General features: G+C 44.6%; 1 protein-coding gene across 7 annotated transcripts in view; it reads left to right on the top strand.

Annotated features, from left to right (window-relative positions):
- The window catches only part of FAXC (failed axon connections homolog, metaxin like GST domain containing), a 113617-nt gene that overhangs the window by 19076 nt on the left and 74210 nt on the right, over nt 1-20331 (top strand). For all 7 annotated transcript variants that reach the window (XM_067011520.1, XM_067011519.1, XM_059083700.2 and 4 more), the window contains 2 exons: nt 2170-2366; nt 11224-11447. In XM_067011520.1, coding sequence (XP_066867621.1) covers nt 2170-2366; nt 11224-11447 — 421 coding nt within the window. The remainder of the gene's footprint in view (nt 1-2169; nt 2367-11223; nt 11448-20331) is intronic.

The raw sequence follows: 20331 nt of genomic DNA, 5'->3' as shown, positions 1-20331 counted from the left end.
ATGGTATGGGCCTAGACCGCTTTGTGAAGGGGATTAGGCTAGACCCATTAAAGCCGTTAGGTAATTTTGAGCAGCAGAGGTCCTGCATCTCATTTGCACTACAGACAGTTCCCTCTGAGGTCAATGTGCAGGATAGAATCCATCTGTGAACAAGTCTAGAAGGGGATGTGGAAGGAGGATATGGGTGGTATCAAGAGCGATCTGAAGCAGATACTATGTTATATGGTAAATTCACATCTTTAGTGTACAAATTATAAAAATGTCAGATGTACTAGCAACTTTTAAAACTTGACATTTCTCAACATCAGGAGTAATGTCTAGGGCTGCCATGTATAGTTGTGCAGGTTGTTCACTGCACAACAGTGCCTGGCCAAGGAGTGGGGGCAAAATCTGGACCCACCTCTTGCCAAGCTGTGAATCCTGGCATGGACTGTATCCACCCAGAGTAGGCTCCATTTTCCAAATTGCACAAAAACAATATGGCTAGCAGCAGCCCCAATAACTCCCTTTTCCAGGCTTAGGCCTAGAATGAATTTCTTTAGAATAATCAATGAGATAAGAAATCAAGACACCAAGAGTCAGAGAACAGTTAAAGTCCCCACTGTTCTTTACCAAATTCATTGTGTGTATCAATAGTTCATTCCTTTTTATTGCTGAGTAGTAGTCCATGGTAAGGTTATACCAGAATTTGTTTATTCATTTACCTCTTGATGAGCATTTGATTTTTATTTCCTGTTTTTGACAATTGCAAATAAAGCTTCTATGAACATTTGTGTACAAGTCTTTGTATGGACATATGCTTTCTTTTCTCTTGGGTAAATACCTAGGAGTGAAATGGCTGGATTGAGTGGCAGGTGTGTACTTCACTTTTTTACTTTTTTTTTTTTTTTTTTTGCGGTCCGCGGGCCTCTCACTGTTGTGGCCTCTCCTGTTGCGGAGCACAGGCTCCGGATGCGCAGGCTCAGCGGCCATGGCTCACGGGCCCAGCCGCTCCGCGGCACGTGGGATCTTCCCGGACCCGGGCACGAACCTGCGTCCCCTGCATCGGCAGGCGGACTCTCAACCGCTGCGCCACCGGGGAAGCCCTGTACTTCACTTTTTAAGAAACTGTCACATGGTTTCAAAGTGGTTGTGCCATTTTACTTTCCCACCAGCAATATTTGAGAGTTCAGTTTCCTCCACAGGAACCAACACTTGCTGTTAGCCCGCAGTATCTGAACTATCGACTTGTATGAAGTATGAGGAAGAGTTTGTAATAATCTGATTAATTTAGTCTGTGTAGACCACCCCAAAATGGATTCAGATTTAAAAGTCAACTTTGGGTTCTACACAATCCAAATTTACTGAGAAAAGGGATTGAGTAAATGCAATCATTACCACAGAATCCCCTCCATCAGTGTGGTTAAGATCTTTTAATATAGTGAGAAGATGTTACTCTGTTATTCTCAGTGTCTATGAAGTGTGTGACTCCACCTCCACCTCCCCACCCAACCGCATTCTGGGATCAGAATCCCCTCTGAGACACTGTAAGCTTCTAGTGTGGGTGTGAATCAAAGGGAGCTTGTCAAAAACACAGATTTCTGGGCACTTTTCCCTAGATTCTGACCCAGTGATCTGGGTGGGGGCCCAGGAATCTGCATTTTCACAGGCACTGGAGTTAAGTCTGTTGGACACACTTTGTTATACCTGACTTATAATTTCTGGGACCACTTGTTTGCAGTGTAGTGGTATTAACCATTTTCAAGTGTAAGCTACTGGGTTTCAAGTGAGGTTTTTGATCAGTAGCCTGGTCAGTACAAGCCTCCTCATGGTTTATTTTTACTTTTTGCACTTTTGGGTTGTTCGTATATTATAACTAGACTGACTCCTACTGAAATGATCAGGATCATTTCAACACTTCCCTTCCTCCCTGCTCCTTTTTTTTTTTTTTTTTAAACAGTAAGCCAGAACCCATGATAAATCTATGGGAGTAAAGTAATATTTTCATGTGAGACAAATCTTTTTTTTAAAAGTAACTATTTATTCCCTTAAGAGTTTATATGCTGAGTTCATTCACTTGAATAGTGCAGTCACTATCAAATATGCCTTTGGAATATTTGTTTCTGTTAATCGTACAGTGAAGTTTAAATAAAACATTGCTTTTCTCTTTTTAAAATTTACTTTGCTTAGAACTATTTTGGTGGAAAGCTCTCTGCTCAAGGGAAAATGCCTTGGATTGAATATAATCATGAAAAAGTTTCTGGGACAGAATTCATAATTGACTTTCTGGAAGAGAAACTTGGAGTGAATTTAAACAAAAACCTTGGTCCTCATGAAAGAGCCATCTCCAGGGCAGTGACTAAGATGGTGGAGGAGCATTTCTATTGGTGAGTCCCCGCACGTGCCTGGGTGGGTGTCCAGGGCCTGTCCCTATCATTTGGAGTAAGCTAAGTTGTTTCACTTTTCAGACACTACCCACCCCCCCACCCCCCCGCCCGTGCGCCTTTTCCAAAGTGTTCTACATTCTGACTGACTTAGGGGTCAAAGTGTTAAGTTTCTAGGTATCTAGAGCAGCGTTGACATTTTCTGTGGAGGCCCAGCTAGTGCATATTTTAGGCTTTTCGAGCCATATGTGTCTGTGGCAACTACTTAACTCTGCAGTTTTAGTGCAAAAGCAGCCACAGATTGTACACACATGAATAAGTGTGACTGTTTCAATAAATCAACAAAAGCACTGAAATTTGAATTTCATTTAATACGAAATACTATTCTTTTGATTTTTTTTCCTCAACCATTAACAAATATGAAAACTTCTTAGCCCATGGGCTATATAGTTGGCTGACCCCTGATCTAAGTCACTGAGGTGAGGGAGATATTTCAGTAGACTGGGCTTTTTACCAGTACAAACTGCTGAATTAAAGTGATGGTACATCAGATACCCAGAGGAGGGCACAGAAGACTAAGGCAGGACAGAAGTCTCAGGTGACATAAATTAAGCAAGCTTTGGCAGAGTATTGTCAGTTTTCCTTGGATGACAAGAGCTTCTTTATGATACAGAAGTAAAGCATACTACTATTTTCTGAGCAACTTTGCCCTGATTGGCTGACTGCTAGCCTGTACTTTGCTCTGATTGGCTGACTCTTATCCTGTACCTTGCCTTGATTGGCTGACTCCTAGCCCGTATTCCCTGAGTCCAAAGCATAACACACACTGTGTGGATGGGATAGGTACCCCTGTGCTGCACCTGGCGTGCTGGCTGTGACATAGCCTGAGTTAAGCAGACTTGGTTCTTCTTGCTTTACAAGCTCATTGATATGTGGTTTTCTTCTTTTTCTTTCATCCATCTTCTGGAGTTTTAGCATCTTTCTATACACTCCAATAGATAAGAGACGTTTTCTCCCTGATTTCTGCACTTTACCTTGTTCCAAAGATTTAATAAAGAATTGCTGAGCCCACTTTTTTTGGCATTAATTGTTACTCCTGGGTTATTGCTCACCGAGTAGCTTTTACCTCTTCCACCAAGAGATTGACTCACTGTGGGGTTGATTGTAGAAGGTTTTTTGCCATCACATTCCTATTTCATCCACTCAGCTCTCTTTCTAAATGGAAAACTTGTCTCTTGGATTTTGTGACCGTCTTGTTTTTCTTTTTCTCTTTCCACTTTCAGTTCTTGCTCACTTTATTCCAGGGCTGACCTGAAGCACCGCTTTCTTCCCCTTCTCACTGCAGAGTGTGGGAGGAAGGAGGGAACCAGACAGAGAGTGGAGTCAGGGGTGCAGATCAGCCTGGGAGTGATCACAGACTCCGTGTGGCCAGAATGAACTCGGGTCTGTTCCTTGTAATACCTGTGGAGAACTGCTGGCCCTCCCCTCTCAAAGAGTGCAGGGGTTGCAGTGTGGACCAAAATGCATGAGTGCAGGTGACATGCTTAGTCTCAGGGAAAAGCCTTTGAGGGACAGAGTCGTCTCACCTGCTTGCCAGGTTTCAGTCCCCGCTTTGCAGCGATCAGGGAAATGAAGAACCAGCACAGGCACCCCCCGTCAAAGTGCTACATCGTTTAATGGAGGGGCCCAGTAATGTGGAGAGCTAGCACCTTATCAGCTGCCTGAAAAGCTGAAAACCTTATATTTAAGTTGGTATTTTTCTGCACTCTTTGTTTTCTGTAGTGGTTCATAAAATTTATATTCAAGTTACAAAGACTTTGATCCAGCTAGATTCCCAAGTACCACCCATCACTGCTTCTTGCTCTGGGTATTAGTGACGTTTTATGTATGTTTACTCTGGTAGAAGTGCATCTCCTGCTCTTCCCTTTCCTTCTTTTTCTAATGAGATGGTCCCTGCTAACAGAGATGGGGTGTGGTGGGGGTGGTGGTGGGAGGGAGAGTTGGGAGGTACCCTGATGGGGAAGAATCTTAATTTTACAGACTACAAACCCCCAGGTGCTTGGGAAATTGCTTAGGTCATTTGTAGATTCTTCTCTTTTTTTTAATTAAAAAAAATACTTTTTTGGGGGTTAGCTACTGTGTCTGTTTGTGTCTCAAGGGTTAATTTTGAGGAACAGATAGTGAAGGTGGGAGGTCAGGTCTTGACTGAGATATAAATATCCAGTGAACTTTCAAAAAAAAAATCCGAATTCCTCCAATTTCTTTTAGTCTCTAGTAGCGGAAGGAGAAACAAACTTTCTCTGTTTCATAACACACACACACACACACACACACACACCCCTCCCAGCAAAACCCATGGTAAGAAAATGTGTACCTGTGGAAACCGGGGGCCAGCATAGGGAACTGACCACAATATGTAGGAAAATATTACAAGTATGAGCTTTCCATGAGAGCTTGTTAAATTCTGACCATCGACGTGCTCTGAGGTGGTGTTTGTACTTACAGAAGTGGAAGAGGTGGAATCAATTGTTTGACTCAGTTGATTCAATTATCTGGAGTTTTCAGATATGTTTATTTTGGTCTGAAACTTTAAAAATACTCCACATATGATTTTCTGAAAAGCAAAGACATTGGAAGGCTGTCATTATATAACATCACATAATTCTGAAGCTCTGAGTTAGGTCTGTTCAAATAAGCACACTCAGCTATAAAGTGGTTTTTTTCCTGAACTTGAAATCCATACACTTGCATTATACAGCTATTATTGAAGATGAGGAAGATGGGTTTTCATTCCCTTTGTTCCACTGGATACTCAAGTTAGATCTAATGCAGGGAAGCCGATGTAAAGCGAAGTCTGATTACTGGAACGAAATTGAGTTTTGGTAACAGAAGCTATAGCCGCTTCTGTGTGACATACTGCCCCCTTGTGGACACTACTGAGTGTGTTGAGCGTCTTCCAACCCCATAGGGACCTGTGCAGGGCACCGTTGTCAAACTATCTATAGCCATAACAGTTTTACCCATAAAAATATAGGGGGATTCAAACTCATTTTTAGGTTGGCCATAATTTTTGAATTTTGATTTTGGCTTTTGGTGAATGGGAGAGATGGGATGCTTTAATAAAATGACTTACCCAAGATCTCCTTCTCTAAAAGCCAGGAGACACTCTCTCCCTGATTACAGCTCTATTGATGTGGTCCCTTCTCCTTTCTTTTGTTGTTCCCCTCCACCCTTACTTTTAGATGTAGTGAGGACCCCTGTTTGGAGAGGCTAATCTAACGCCTGTGAAACGTGGTGAAATAACAGAAGCATATCATATGTTCTCGCACCCTTGAGCATTTAGAGTACAAGTGAAAGATGGCAAGGATGTAACGTGACCCAGAAAAAGGCGTTCTCATGGTTGGGAAGGCCATATGCTAAGACTCATTCGTCAAACAGTAGTTTGCCATGGTTTGCAGTTTCTCGCATGTGTACCAATAGTCATTTCTGCTATGGGCCAGGCCTCATGTTAGGTTATAATGAGAGATACCGTCATTAAAACATCAGAGGTCTGCTTTTCTTTCCTGCCTTCCTAATCTGCTTTAAAAATGTTTGAGCAGGGTTTACTCTTCTGTTCTAAGATAATCAATATTGAAAAAAGAAAAAACCTCTTTGACCTCATTTTGTAGGAGAGACCAGATACATCAGTTGCGATAACGAAAATGAGTATCAACTTCCTGAGAGAGGCTCTCAGAATGAGAAATTATTTTAGTTGCTCCGCCCGGTCTTGTTTCCAAATTGGCCTTCCCCGTCCTCTCCAGTTAATAATTCATGATTCCTTGTGCAGTGGGCCTCTTCCCAGTGGAGAGTGAAGAGGCAGATCCCAGGAGAAAATGGTGGCAGCCCCTTCTTCTTCAGTCTCCATAGGCATCTCTCTTTCCATTTCTCTGTGTAAATATTGTCAGCCCTTAGAAACACTACTTAGCAGAGGCTGGCTCAGAAGTGAAGGCTTTTCATTCAATCGGTAATTCATTCTTTCAGCAAACTTAGTGAATGGATGACTGCCAGTAGCTGTCACTGTGCTGGATGGGGGCGGGGAAGCAAGGTGACAAGATGCTGTCCCTGTCCCCAGGTGGCCCCCAGGGGAGGGAGGCACCCAGCTTGCACAGTGGCCAGCACCGGGGGAGCGTTTGAAGGACCGAGGCCAGGCACCCAGCACCTGCTGGAGCGATGAGGGGAGAGCTTCCTGAGGAGATGGTGCCACAGCAGAATCCAGGGCCAATCAGGGTGGCCGGCGAAGGGGCCAGGTGGGAGGGGAAAATGAGGATGTCCAGGCAGAGGGGGCAGCAATCTGCCAAAGTTTAGAGGCAAGAAAGGGGTGTCTGTGGGGGGCATGTGTAATTCTGTGTGGTGGGTGCACGGGAGGTGATGCAAGTGTTGGGGTCAGGCCGTGGGGAGGGATGGGAGGCTGGCGTGCCAAGCTAAGCAGCTATGGGGAGTTAATGAATGACTCTGAGAGGCAGCGAGGTACCATTCGATTTGTGTTTTAGGAGGCTTTTTGTGGCCGCCTCCGGGGAAATGGATTTCTGGAGGGCCTTGAGGGGCTGACGGGAGACCTGCCAGGAGGCCACTGTCCTCAGGGTTGAGCAGTGATGCAGCCTGCACTGCAGTGTTAACTGAGTTGGAGAAAAGGGCAAAGCCACAGGGTAACCGGCTGTCAGGAGTGAGGCGTGGGGAGCAGTGAACACGAACTCCTCGGGTTCTTTCTGGCTTGGGGGAAGAGTAGCAGAATTGAAGGGAAGGAAGAGGATGAATCCAACTTTGGAAATGTTGGTTTGAGCCCCTGAGGCTCCGTCACATGGATCCGTGGACCTCAGGGCAGAGGTCTTATGGGCAGTCCTCACTTTGAAATCATGAGTGTGAGAATTAGATCACCCACGAGTGACGTGTAAGAAGGTGGAAGGAATAAAGAGACAAATCTTGGCAACATGGAAGAGGTGAGAGGAAAAGCAGTAGAGACGTAAGCTAAGGGAGAATTCTAAGAGGATGATAGTGTTGGCTGCTGCCGAGAGATCAAGAAAGATAAAGGTGGAAAGAAAATGTATTTGAACTTTGCAATAAGAAGGGATTGTTGACTTGGACGAGAGTGGTTTCGGTGGAGTGGTGGGGAGGGAAGACCCACCACATGGAGAGTTTTCAGGAAGCTTGGGTGTGGGAAGACATGGATTAGTGGTGGTTATGATATGGAAGCATGCATGAGTGATGTCTTTGACCTGTAGGAATTGACTTGACATTGTCGTTTATACACACTTTATGGGGCTTGACCCTGGAAGAGCCTGCCTGGCCCTCATTTGCTTCTCTTCCCTGATACTGGTCTGTAATTTGGGGCACAGGGAGGGAAAGAGAAGGAAGAAATAGAGAGCCAGGGTGGTAAAGAGAAGGGAAGGAGGCCGGACCGTTTCTGAGGTTACTTTCAGCTGCAAAATTCTGAATCAACCCAGTGTTTCTTCTGTGCCCTGCATGCGACCTGCTAACGCAGGTGGAGAACCTTACACCACTGCATCGGGGCCGGGAGGTGTTTCTCTTCCCTGCTCAGCTGTGTGGCCCAGACAGCAGCTGCCTCTTCCCTCCTCACCTGCTCCTCTAACCCGTTAGTCTTCTCAGACTCTCTTCCCAGTGCTGCGTCCTCGTCTTCTGCCTGCGCCCTCATTTCCTGCTCTCAGAGGAGACCAAGTTCATCGGGCAGGAACCTGGAACCTCTCTGCAGCCCCTCACATCTCCATCTCACACAGAGCGGTGTCCCTACTTCTCTCCAAGCTGGCCCTTTCCAGCCTGGCCTTCTAGTCTTCTCACTTACCCTTGAACTAGGTTTCTCCCCAACCACTCCTTACCCTAGGAACTTTCTTAGGCGACCTCAGCTCCTCTCACAGCCTTGAAACTGCCACCGCCATGCCCCGGCCCATAAATTCTTTATCTTGAGTCTAAACCTATCTTGTGAATTCGCAACCTTCGGGACATCCTCCCTTGGAGGTTCCATGGAACCTGCAAATGCAACAGGTTAATTCATCTTTCATCACCTAAATCTGTCCCACCTCGTGTATGCTGGTACTGGTTACCATCCACTCCAACCATCAGCCTGGGAGATGACTTCCTCTGTGGTTTCTGCACTTGCAGTCCTTTCCTCACCTTGCCACACATCTGATTATGTTTCTCGTCTGCTTAAAACCTCTTGGCGGTTAAACTTTGCTTTCTGAATAAATCTTAGCACCCTTTGCATCAGACCCCTCCTGACCCAATCCTTGCCCACCCTTCTAGCTTCAACTCTTACAAGCTCCCTCAGGCATCCTGGACCCCACCCACCGGTCCTGAAGTTCTTGCAGTTCATAGAGCAGCCGGGGCTCTTCATGCACATACCTTCTGCCTCTGCTTCATACCTGGTGAACTTCTTCTCGTTCTTCAGGATCAGTTGTGCTTGTGATAAAGCCCGTGCAATTTGTCTGCAGAGAATGTCTTCTTTTTCACATCAACCTGTCCGTTTAGAGCCACCATATTCCTCATTTTTATGCTTTAGATGCTTCCTGGATGCTATTACTACCTGGTCATACTTAGGATAATTTAGTTTTATTCTCAGATCACTGACTTCCAAAATAATCAAGGATGGTATAGGCCTTTTATTGTGAATTTAGATCTAGTACAGTTAGAATCAAAGTGCTGATTATTCTAAAGAAATGTGAAAATTGACACCCTCATGACTGCAGGTATAAAAAGAAGAGCAAACAGAAAAGCGTTTTGTTTGCATGTTTATAAAGTATCTATTAGAATAAATGAAATCTTTTATATCAAAAGTGTTATTGACTCTACATATTAATTAGTCACCATTGCTGTGTACGTTTTCCTCCTTTCAGTCAAAATTTCTTTCCTCCTCAATACTTTATTTTGAGATCCTTACAAAAAGAGGTACACAAATATTTCTCACAAGATTTGTAAGCATCTTTTAAAAAGCTAATAAAGAAGAGTTGTGGTTGTAGTACAGAGTATGTTGAAATTGGTTGTGGGACTCTTCAGTAAAAATCAGGAAGGCTTAAAAAAATGAGAGAAATCTTTTTTTTTTTCCTTATTTTCATACTCAGGAAAGAGCACTGAAAAGAATAGAACTATATAGAATGATCAAACTTTCAGGGCCTTACTTTCCTCTTTTGTTTCTTTTTCTTGTGGAAAGTAAAAGAAATGGAAAGTAGCTACAGTGGAAAGTAGCTACGGTTGGCTAGCAACCCTTGTGTTCTCTCTGTAAAAAATATTTTCATCCTCTGATGTTTTCCAAGTGACCATTACCGCTGTATCAGCCAACAGTGGGAGTAGGGATAATTCCAGTACAGCTTTCATTGCTCACTGTGAGGAAAAGCTAAAACATCTTCTGCCTGTACGCCTACAGCTACGTTTTTCTTAGCCTTCAGTAGGAAAACCTTTTAATTTCTATCTGCCAACACTATGAACCATAAAAACGTTCCTGCGATTGCCCAGGCTCAGAGAACAAACTCAGCAAAGGCCTGGGTATTGCAACCAGCATAGCACATGAGCAGTGAACAACTGCTTAGCTGTCCACCCATACTACGCGGGAGCCCCTGGACAGGTGGGTGTTTGCCATGAGCAACCCCCAGATGGGAAGACTGATCCAACCAAGTTCCTTTGGTGTGTTCATACTCGCTCTAGGGTCCTGGAGAACAAACCGAAGCAGAGAGCTGCCCTTCTGGAGAATGAATCATTTATGTACTATTTATAATTTATATGGTTTATAGTAAACATAGACAGCTATACCTATTCCCTGATCCTGTCAAAAAGGCAAAAAGTTTTCTTTTTAAAAAATCCTTTCATATCAGGAAATATAAAATGCATACACAAAAGTGTACAAGACAAAAAGGTGCAGCTTAATTAATTAACACAGAGCATGAAAAAGAATAATGCCATTTGCAGTAACATGGATGGACCTAGAGATTATCACACCAAGTGAACTAAGCCAGACAGAGAAAGACAAGTATCCTATGATATCGCTTAGGTGTGAAATCTAAAAAAAATGATACAAATGAACTTATTTACAAAACAGAAGTAGACTCACAGACATAGAAAACAAACTTATGATTATCAAAGGGGAGGAGGGGTAAATTAGGACTTTGGGATTGAAATACACCCACTACTATATATAAAATAGAGAACCAACAAGGACCTACTGTAGAGCACAGGGAACTAAATTCAATATCTTGTAATAAGCTATAATGGAAGAGAATGTAAAAAAAGAATATATGTATATAAGTATATATATATATATATTTATAAAACTGAATCACTTTGCTGTACACCTGAAACTAACACAACATTGTAAATCAACTATATTTCAATAAAAATTAAAAAAAAAAAAACCCCACAGAACGCAGACCTTTGTAACCATTACTTTGATCAAGAAAGAATGAAGCCAGCACCCCAGTCCTTGCCGTCTCCTTCCTGATGCCCCCCACCCCGCCACGTAGGTACTCACTGTCTTGTCTAAAAGCCTTTTAAAGTGGGTTTCTACTTGTTTTCTGTGGGGCTGCCTGAGAGGAAGCGGAAGCGTGGCCTTGGGGGCTGGGGGATCTGCGGCAGCTGCCGTTTGGTGGGATGGTAGCATGGCAAGCGATCTGCATTTGTCACTGTTTCTCCCTCAGGCCCTAAGTCCAGGCATGGACTAGAGTCTTGTAATATCTGCAGTGCAGACTGCTCTTTGGAAAAGCTGCAAAGATTCAGTCCTCCAGAGTGTTGTGCTAAATTCCCAACCCCTCACTGGATATTGACTCTGTGGACCTGCTATGTATCTAACGCACAGTAGTAACTTGTCTCCACGCAATTGCAGGACCTTAGCTTATTGCCAGTGGGTGGACAATCTCAATGAGACCCGGAAGATGCTCTCTCTTAGTGGTGGCGGTCCCTTCAGTAACCTGCTGAGGTGGGTCGTGTGCCACATAACGAAAGGAATCGTGAAACGCGAGATGCACGGCCACGGCATTGGCCGCTTCTCAGAGGAAGAGATTTACATGCTGATGGAGAAGGACATGCGGTCTTTAGCAGGGCTTCTGGGTAATGTACCACGTCTTCTATTCTATATTTTCTAACCTTACTTTTTGCATGATTAGTAAAGAAAGCGCTGTTAGTTTACTGACTTAAAGTTTTATTTTTGTTCGTTTCTTTGCTCCCACATGTAGGTTGCCGTCGCACCATTTAACCAAGTCCCCTAATTTTCAGGAGCACGTGTCTCTTTTTAATCACTAGAGGGTGACTTTCTCGTGTGGCATGGCCTCGTGTAAAGAGAACGTGGAACATGGTGTAGCATTACTAACTGGCTGTACGTGATGGCTGGTGTTTCTGAATGTGTTGTGAGCCAAGGGGGATTTTGAGCAAGGAAGCTCTTCTATTTATAAACAGGTCAGGGTAGAAGGCTGTTTATAAACACATCTGCTCAGAAGGGTCGACTGGGTACTGTCAACATCAAGCTAAGAGAGATGCTGACCCAGCCCGAGTACACGTGCAACATTTGACATTTTCTCACCTCTTTCGTTTCCCTTTGTAATCCGAGTCCTCCTCTTATTAGCATGTTTTAACTCTTCTGATTTTGTATTTACTGCACCCAGTGGGTTTAGCTGTGTTGGGAAGCCTCTCAAAGAGAAGCACAGAGCGGCGTCTGTTCGTGGGTGGGTGAGGATGCTGAGCCGAGTGACACGCCCTTGCTCACCTGGTCGGCTGGAGGTGGCTGGGCTGATGTGACTTTGTACTGGACAGAGTTTGCGTCTCAGCTCTGACAGATGACAAGAAGATCGTTTGAATTCAGGAGCTTCAGTGTGTGGAACGATGGCCTCTCCTGGGAACAACTAACGTATACGGAGCCAAGGTCATAGGACCTAGTCCTTCGGGGCTGCTGATTTTGTCTGGGGACAGTGGGTTTGCACTGACCCTCTCTCAGTACCCTCATATCTATTCTGGAGCACACTAGGTACTTCACCTACTCCAGGAAGTGGGGTTGGGGATTTGTTTTGTTGAAACCTACCTGGTGCTGAGGAACTGGGGGCTGTGCTGGGTGTAACCGCCCCTGTGCAGGGTGACCCACTCTGATGGGCTCCTTCGTGCTCTTGGCTCCACTTACTGGACCTGGAGTCCTCCCCCGAACCTGGCCTGCAGGGGGAGAGCCCAACAGGGCATCCAGCTCTTGGCCAGCTTTGTCATGTGGGGGGTTTGATGTCCCTGGGCTCTTGCTCTACATAGACACTCAGGAGCCCTGCCTGGCTTGGAGGTTGATGCTCTCTGGACCTCCTGGTGCTTTGCCTCCCTGGGCCCAAGTGGGCCGGCCTGACGTAGGTATGAATGGAATTTGTCTCGAGTTTGCCTCTTTCCTTTGGAAACTTAGTATTGGACTCTTGGCCTCACACAGAGCAGGTGCACAGAGGGCCGTTTCCTCCTAGCAGTGGCTCTATCTGCTCCTGGCTTCCTTCCTAGCTCACGCTGTTGGGAGCCCCAGAAAGCCAGGAGTGGAGACCTTGAAGTGATGACAGCTTATCTCTAACAACAGTGTTCGTTCCTTAACTAGAGCGGGGTGATCGCCTCCCTTCTAGAGCATTTTTGGTTGGGAGAACCTGGGGGAGGGTGATAGCAATAATAACGATAATGCCAGTGTCTCTCTGGTATTTAATGACTCAGAAAAATGCTTCCACCCCAGTGATGGTGAGATGGGAGACAAATGAATCACTGATGGCTAGGCTATCAGTGGCTAGTATTCACAACAGCATCCCAAGTCCAGGTGATTTTCTAGGATGAGACACTGAGTGGGTTACTTGCAAAGCTGGATTTTACTAGAGTTATATCCTGTATGGGGGCCCAGGGAGCAGTCTAGTTTTGAACTCTATCACAGGAGAAGCACTTTTTCTGCATTTGGGGAGGGAGAGGCTCTGGGGCTGAACATCATAGTTTTTCTTACTAAATGAGGCAGAAAGCAGCTATTTCTCCCTTCACCCAGGGTTATAGCTTACTTTTAATGTCCAGCTGCCTAAGAAACTCAAAATGCAAAATGACTTTTTATTTAATTATTTCAAGATTTGGGGAAATTGTCCAGGGATGTATTTGACTCATTAGGATAAATTAGTTATTGCTGTTTCAGTTCAACTGACTGCAGTGATTTGACACCTTCTGTGTGCCAGGAGCTGGGAGATTGATTACAAAGATGAGTTAGAACTTGTTCCTGCTCTCAGGTGGCTATAGTCGAGTGGGAAGGATGAACCTATAAGCCAGGAGCAGGCAAATTACAGCCCATAGCTGGTGACCTATTGTTGTCCTTGATGTTTTGTTTTTTTAAATGGCCTGTGAGCTAAGAATCATTTTTACATTATTAAAATGTAAGGAAAAAATCCAACAGAGATCAAATGTGGCCTGGAAAAAGCCTACAGTTTTTACCATCTGACCCTCCATTGAAGAAGTGGTTACCACGCACAAGTGCACGAGTCGGGCTGCGGTAGGGCCCGTGATAGAGGTGCGTGCTCCCAGGAGCAGAGAGGCAGGAGAGCCGTGCCAGGGCTGTAGGAGAGGTGGCAGCTGTGTTGGCTCAAGAAAGAAAACAGTTGTCCCCATGCAGCAAATGAGGAAGGGTCTCCCGGGCAAATCACGAGAAAAGGAGTCCTGGGTGAGGAGCATTTTGGGTTCATGGTTGAAATGAAGATCAAAAGGTAGTTGGGGCCATATTATAAAGGGTAATAACTGTCACGCTCAGAGGTGTATACTTTTTTTTTTTTTTTTTTTTTTTTTGGTGGTATGTGGGCCTCACTGTTGTGGCCTCTCCCGTTGTGGAGCACAGGCTCCGGACGCGCAGGCTCAGCGGCCATGGCTCACGGGCCCAGCCGCTCCGCGGCATGTGGGATCCTCCCAGACCGGGGCACGAACCCGTGTCCCCTGCATCGGCAGGCGGACTCCCAACCACTGCGCCACCAGGGAAGCCCAGAGGTGTATACTTTATCATACAGGAAACACGGAGGTGGGAGAGCCTGACACCATAGTCGGACAACATGAAAAAATGATATCTTCATGTCGGAAAGGAGGAGTCAGAATTATTATTTACTGAAATTAAGAGATTAAGTAGCAAAAATAATGGAGAATCAACTGAAGTTATAACAGCTAACGGGAGTGTCCAGTAAGTCTGCAAAGGTTACAAGCATGCAGACATATACAGTTTTCTTGAGTATCCCAAATAAGCAATTAGAAAATATAATTTAAAAAATCCATTCACAAGAGCAATAAAAATTTAAAATATTAGAAATAGAATTTGTCAGAAATATTTAGTATCTAGAGAAATAAAAATAAACAATCCTAATAAGAGAGAGAAGGATTTTTAGAAAATGGAGGGTGTACCTTGATTTGATTGATTGATTGACTCATTCGAGAGTAATGACCCGAGAGCCAGAGGCAAACCCCAGCTTCCTCACTAACTAGCTCTGAGACCCTGGGCACATTTCTTAACTTCTCTAGGCCTCAGTTTCCTTATGTTTGAAATGAGGACAATCACCACGAGGAGAAAAGTAATACATGTAAAGTGCTCAGGACGGTGCCTGGCACGTTGGAAGCAATCAAACAACAAGCAAATTAAAGTACAAGGAGGAGAGGAAATTCAGGAAGGAGAGGTTCAAGGTGCTGTGAGAGCTGATAAGGGGGGTCACCTAGTGGTCAGTGCTAGTCGCTGTTTAGTTCTGCGTGGTCCCCTGACCCCTCTTTTTTTTAAAAAAAAAATAAATTTATTTATTTTTGGCTGTGTTGGGTCTTTGTTGCTGTGTGTGAGCTTTCTCTAGTTGTGGTGAGCGCGCCTACTCTTCGTTGCGGTGCACAGGCTTCTCATTGCAGTGGCTTCTCTTGATTTGGAGCACGGGCTCTAGGTGCACAGGCTTCAGTAGTTGTGGCATGTGTGCTCAGTAGTTGTGGCTCGCGGGCTCTAGAGCGCAGGCTCAGTAGTTGTGGTGCACGGGCTTAGTTGCTTCACAGCATGTGGGATCTTCTTGGACCAGGGCTCGGACCCGTGTCCCCTGCATTGGCAGGCGGATTCTTAACCAGTGCACCACCAGGGAAGCCCGACCCCTCTGTTTAAAGCAGAGATACCCTCCATGTAGTAAGTGCTTGACTGTCACCTCAGGCAAGAAGGGCACACATTGTCTATTTCCATCCTCCTCCCCAAAGGGTAAGAGTCTGAAGAGCATGAAAGATGTAAAAATTAAAAACAAATGGTTAGGTTTTGGGAAGCAGTGTGTGTGGAGGCAGGCAGCCTCCTGGCCGCACAGGAGGGAGTTCTGGAGTCAGATCCCTGGGCTCAGACCTTGGGCTCCACCACTTGCCAGCTGTGCAACTTCACATGAATAACTTAAGTTTTTTTCACCTGTAAAATGGGGGTCGGAATCTAGAGAGTGTGAGGATTAAAGGTGCTAATTTATGCAATACACTTACTATGGTGTCTGGCACATAATAAATGCCAAATAAGTATTAGCTATGACCATTATCACTTTTACAGATTTTGTATGTAATACAAGTTCACTAGGAGCATTATTTTCTGGGGAAAAAAATGTTTGTGAAGAAAACCTTTTTTCTGATTTTTAAATTTATTAGTTAATTATAGAAATTTGAGGGACTTCCCTGGTGGTGCAGTGGTTAAGAATCCACCTGCCAATGCAGGGGACACAGGTTCGAGCCCTGGTCCAGGAAGATCCCACATACTGCGGAGCAACTAAGCCCGTGCACCACAACTACTGAGCCTGCGCTCTAGAGCCCGTGAGCCACAACTACTGAAGCCCACGTGCTACAATGACCGAAACCCGCATGCCTAGAGCCTGTGCTCCACAAGAGAAGCCACACACCGCCGTGAGAAGCCCACACACCGCAACGAAGAATAGCCAACGTTCACGGCAACTAGAGAAAGCCCATGCGGAGCAACGAAGACCCAACGCAGCCAAAAATAAATAAATGAATAAATAAATAAATAAATTTATTACCAAAAAATTTAAAGAAATAAAAATATCAGAAAAATATTTTAAAAAAAGAAATTTGCTAAGGTTCAGAAAAGCATAGAGAAGGAAGATTAAGTCCTTAATCTTATAATGTATTGCTAACCACAGTTACCATTTTGGTGTGTAACTTTCCAATATTTTTATGCATAATTTTGAATCTTATATATGATTACCCGTATTATATATGTATGTGTATTTGTGTACACACACATATATAATTTTCCAACCTGTCTTTTCCCTGTTTAATATATTGCACATATTTTCCTCTTTTATTAAGTGTTCTATACCATGCAATTCTGTGTGACTGGTATCACATTTGATGCCATAAAAGCTGACTAAGATTCATCAGTAAAACTCTGTTTTGCGCTCTGCCTCGCTCATATTTCCGTCCTATTATTAATCCTGAGTCTACAGGTATGCGCATGAAGTGGAAGGAAAATAAGACAGAATGAACATAAGAAATATGTAGCTGTATCCCTCATTAGCATAGAGATCCCCAGCTGTGGCCATTAGAGGTGAGATTAAAGTAAGAATAGAGGATGGAATCTGGTATAAAGTAACAGCACCCATTTGGCTGATGAGGAAACTGAGGCACAGGAAGTGCCTCAGGAGTGACTTGTCCACAGCTGCACCAGTTGTAAAAAGTGGAGGCAGGAATCAAATCCAGGCTGTCTGACTCTAGTCCCCTGCTATTTTCTGGCCCAACAGCTACCCCCCCTCCTGGTCTGAAGCCTTTTGTTGAGTCATGAAAGTGGCTTAGGGAGTCTTTATTTTTCAGAATCCTTGTTGCCATTGGGTTGGCACATGTCAAAGAGCCAAATCTATTGATTATTTTAATAAACACCAATGTGTGATCTTGGCTATTTAATAAAGAGGAAAGGGATGCAAAGTAGTGCTTCCTTTCAAAGGCAGCAAAGTGAGTCACTTGCTACATGTGCTTCATGTCACCCTTTTCAGCATGTATAGTTACAATGTGGTATAATTTTTCAGAATGATTGTATTTTGCTATTGAACTGAAAAATAAAATCATTTAAAATGTATTTGTTTATTTTTCAGGTTGTAAATAATTTCATTTTTTAAATGCATAGATATTCAACTGATCACTTAGTTCTTTAGTTAAATAATATATAGAAGATTAAAACTGGCTTTGTGATTAGTAATAGAAAATCTCTAGCCCATTTTTAATCAGAAATGCCTTTGGGGTTCCATCCCTCCAGACTGAAAAACCTTGCTATGGAGCAGAAGTGGTGATGCGGTATATTAATTTTGTATCCTGCAACTTTACCAAATTCACTGGTGAACTCTAGTAGTTTTCTGGTGGCACCTTTAGGATTTTCCATGTATAGTGTCATGTCATCTGCCGACAATGACAGTTTTACTTCTTCCTTTCCAGTTTGGATTTCTTTTATTTCTTTTTCTTCTCTGATTACTATGGCTAGGACTTCCAGTACTGTGTTGGATAAAAGTGGTAAGAGTGGTTATCCTTGCCTTGTTCCTGATCTTAGGGGAAATGCTTTCAGCTTTTCACTGTTGAGTATGACGTTAGCAGCGGGTTTGTCACATATGGACTTTATTGTAAGAGAGCTGGTCTCAGAGAGCTGGGACTCCAGAGGAGGAAGCCGGGCTCGGTAAGAAATAGATTGGGGGTCTTGTAGCTGCAGCACGGGAGCTGCTCTCTTTGGGGAGTGTGGCTTAGGTTGTTGCCAAACTTTTTCTGCATTAAAAAAAAAAAATTATTTATTTATTTATTTACTTTTGGCTGTGTTGGGTCTTCGTTGCTGCCCGTGGGCTTTCTCTAGTTGTGGCGAGCGGGGGCTACTCTTCATTGCGGTGCACGTGCTTCTCATTGCGGTGGCTTCTCTTGTTGCAGAGCACGGGCTCTAGGCACGTGGGTTTCAGTAGTTGTGGCATGCGGGCTCAGTAGTTGTGGCTCGCGGGCTCTAGAATGCAGGCTCAGTAGTTGCGGCACATGGGCTTAGTTGCTCCGTGCTCAGTAGTTTTGGCTTGCGGGCTCTCTAGAGCACAGTCTCAGTGATTGTGTTGCATGGGCTTAGTTGCTCCACGGTATGTAGGATCTTCCTGGACCAGGGCTTGAACCCGTGTCCCCTGCATTGGCAGGGATTCTTAACCACTGTACCACCAGGGAAGTCCTTTCTCTGCAGTTTTATGCTCCATGTCTTGTGGTTCTCAAGCTTTTCCTAGTCACAACGTAAGATTGCAATATGACGCTTTTGGAAAGCAGCTTTTGTCAGGTGGATCGGAACTAAGGGTTATTAAGGAAAGTTGAGGTGGCATCTCCTTGAGTGGGGGCGTTGGGGGTGGCTTCTCTTGTCTCTAACTCACCCTCGGGTTCAGGCTGGGGAAACAGGCTGCAGGATGGGGGTGTCGGTGGTATTGATAGTTCAGACTGTTACAAAGGGGTCTTAAAGAAGCTGTCCATTTACCTGATTGTGATGAAGCAGCACAGAGGACTGAACTCTAATGTTTGTTTGCTTTTGACTGGACTTTTATAGACCCTGCATGGTGACACGGGAAAAAGCACGTGGTGACACGGGAAAAAGCATGACACGGGTGTCATGGGAAAAGCAAATGAATAATTGGCAGCTAGAGTTGGTTTGGGAGACATAATCTTATGGGGGAGAATAATAAAGGTACAGTTTCAGTTATGAGGTTCAGCTGGGCACTGTTGGTGGGCAATAAATAATTGCTGGATGAATGAAGGAAAGAATGAATGAATGTCAGGACATGTTTAGCAGGTAGCCAATGTGGCAGTCCAGGATCTGTGGGTCTGAGAGTACTTTCTGAGCAAAAAGTTGAAATTTGTGAATGCTTTTAAGAGGTAGGATCAGAAATAGTGCTGGGCTCTCTAGGTGGAAACTGCAATTTGCTATCAAAGAATGTTCTTTTTAGCCATGGCTAGAGACCTTAGGAGGGAGAGTATACTTGTAATAATTAGAATGCAGACTGAAAGATAATGCCTTTGACTTAGGACTGTATGAGTCTGACTGTATGGGCACACATGCATTCAGCTCTTTGAGAGGGGCTGTGAGCAAGTTGGGGACAGCCCTGGCTACGAGAACTGCCGCCTGAGGGAGATCTTGTAATATTTATAACAGCAACACTTGTGAGAAGTGCCACCCTGGAGAAGTACCAGGTACAATGAGGGCATTTTTTGCAGGGGAAACTGACATGGTCAAGGCTACTTTGAGGGGATGACATTTAAGCTGGGCTCTGAAGATAAACGGGGGTTAGGCAGGCATGTGTGTGGGGAAGAGGAAACGGATGCGGCAGGGAGGAGATGAGCATGGAACATGGAAGGAACTTTGCCCTTGAAGGCTCTGAATGGACAGCAGCTGGGAGCCTTCAAGGAGTGAAAAGATGGCCAGTGTGTCTGGAAACTGTGAGAGCCGAGGTGTGGCCTGAGGTGGAGGTAGGCAGTGGCTAGATCATACAGGCCTTCCACCTCACGTAAAGAACGCAGGCTTTGTTCGAAGAGCAGTGAAAGCCATAGGAGGTTGAAAGTAGGGAAGAGGCGGGACCTTATTTACGCGTAATGTGCTGGAGGGGCCGAGGGTGGATTTGGGGCCCAGTGAGGAGGCTGGTGAGGTCCAGGAAAGGTAAGATGGAGTTTGGACTACAACCATGGCCATAGAGTTGGGCATAAAATTTAGTGATTTTTAAATGTGTGTGGGGGCGTGGGAGGTGGTGATGGAGAGGGCAGGGGTGAGGAATAACCAAGTTCTCAACACAAAAATTGAGTAATAAGCAGAGTAGCCATTCCCAGAGCTGGGGATCACTGGAGAGAAGGGGAGGCTCGTGAATTTCAGTTGCAGATATGCCCGAGTTTGAGATCCTGGGAGACAGGTGCATGAGTGGAGAGGAAGTATATGAAAAAGGCAGCCTTTTGAATCAGTGGAGAAAAGATAAATTAATTCAGT

This window comes from Kogia breviceps, chromosome 13, assembly GCF_026419965.1.
Source record: "Kogia breviceps isolate mKogBre1 chromosome 13, mKogBre1 haplotype 1, whole genome shotgun sequence".
Taxonomy (NCBI): Eukaryota; Metazoa; Chordata; class Mammalia; order Artiodactyla; family Physeteridae; genus Kogia; species Kogia breviceps.
Note: the sequence above shows the minus strand (reverse complement) of the source record. Positions and strands in the feature narration are given on the sequence as shown.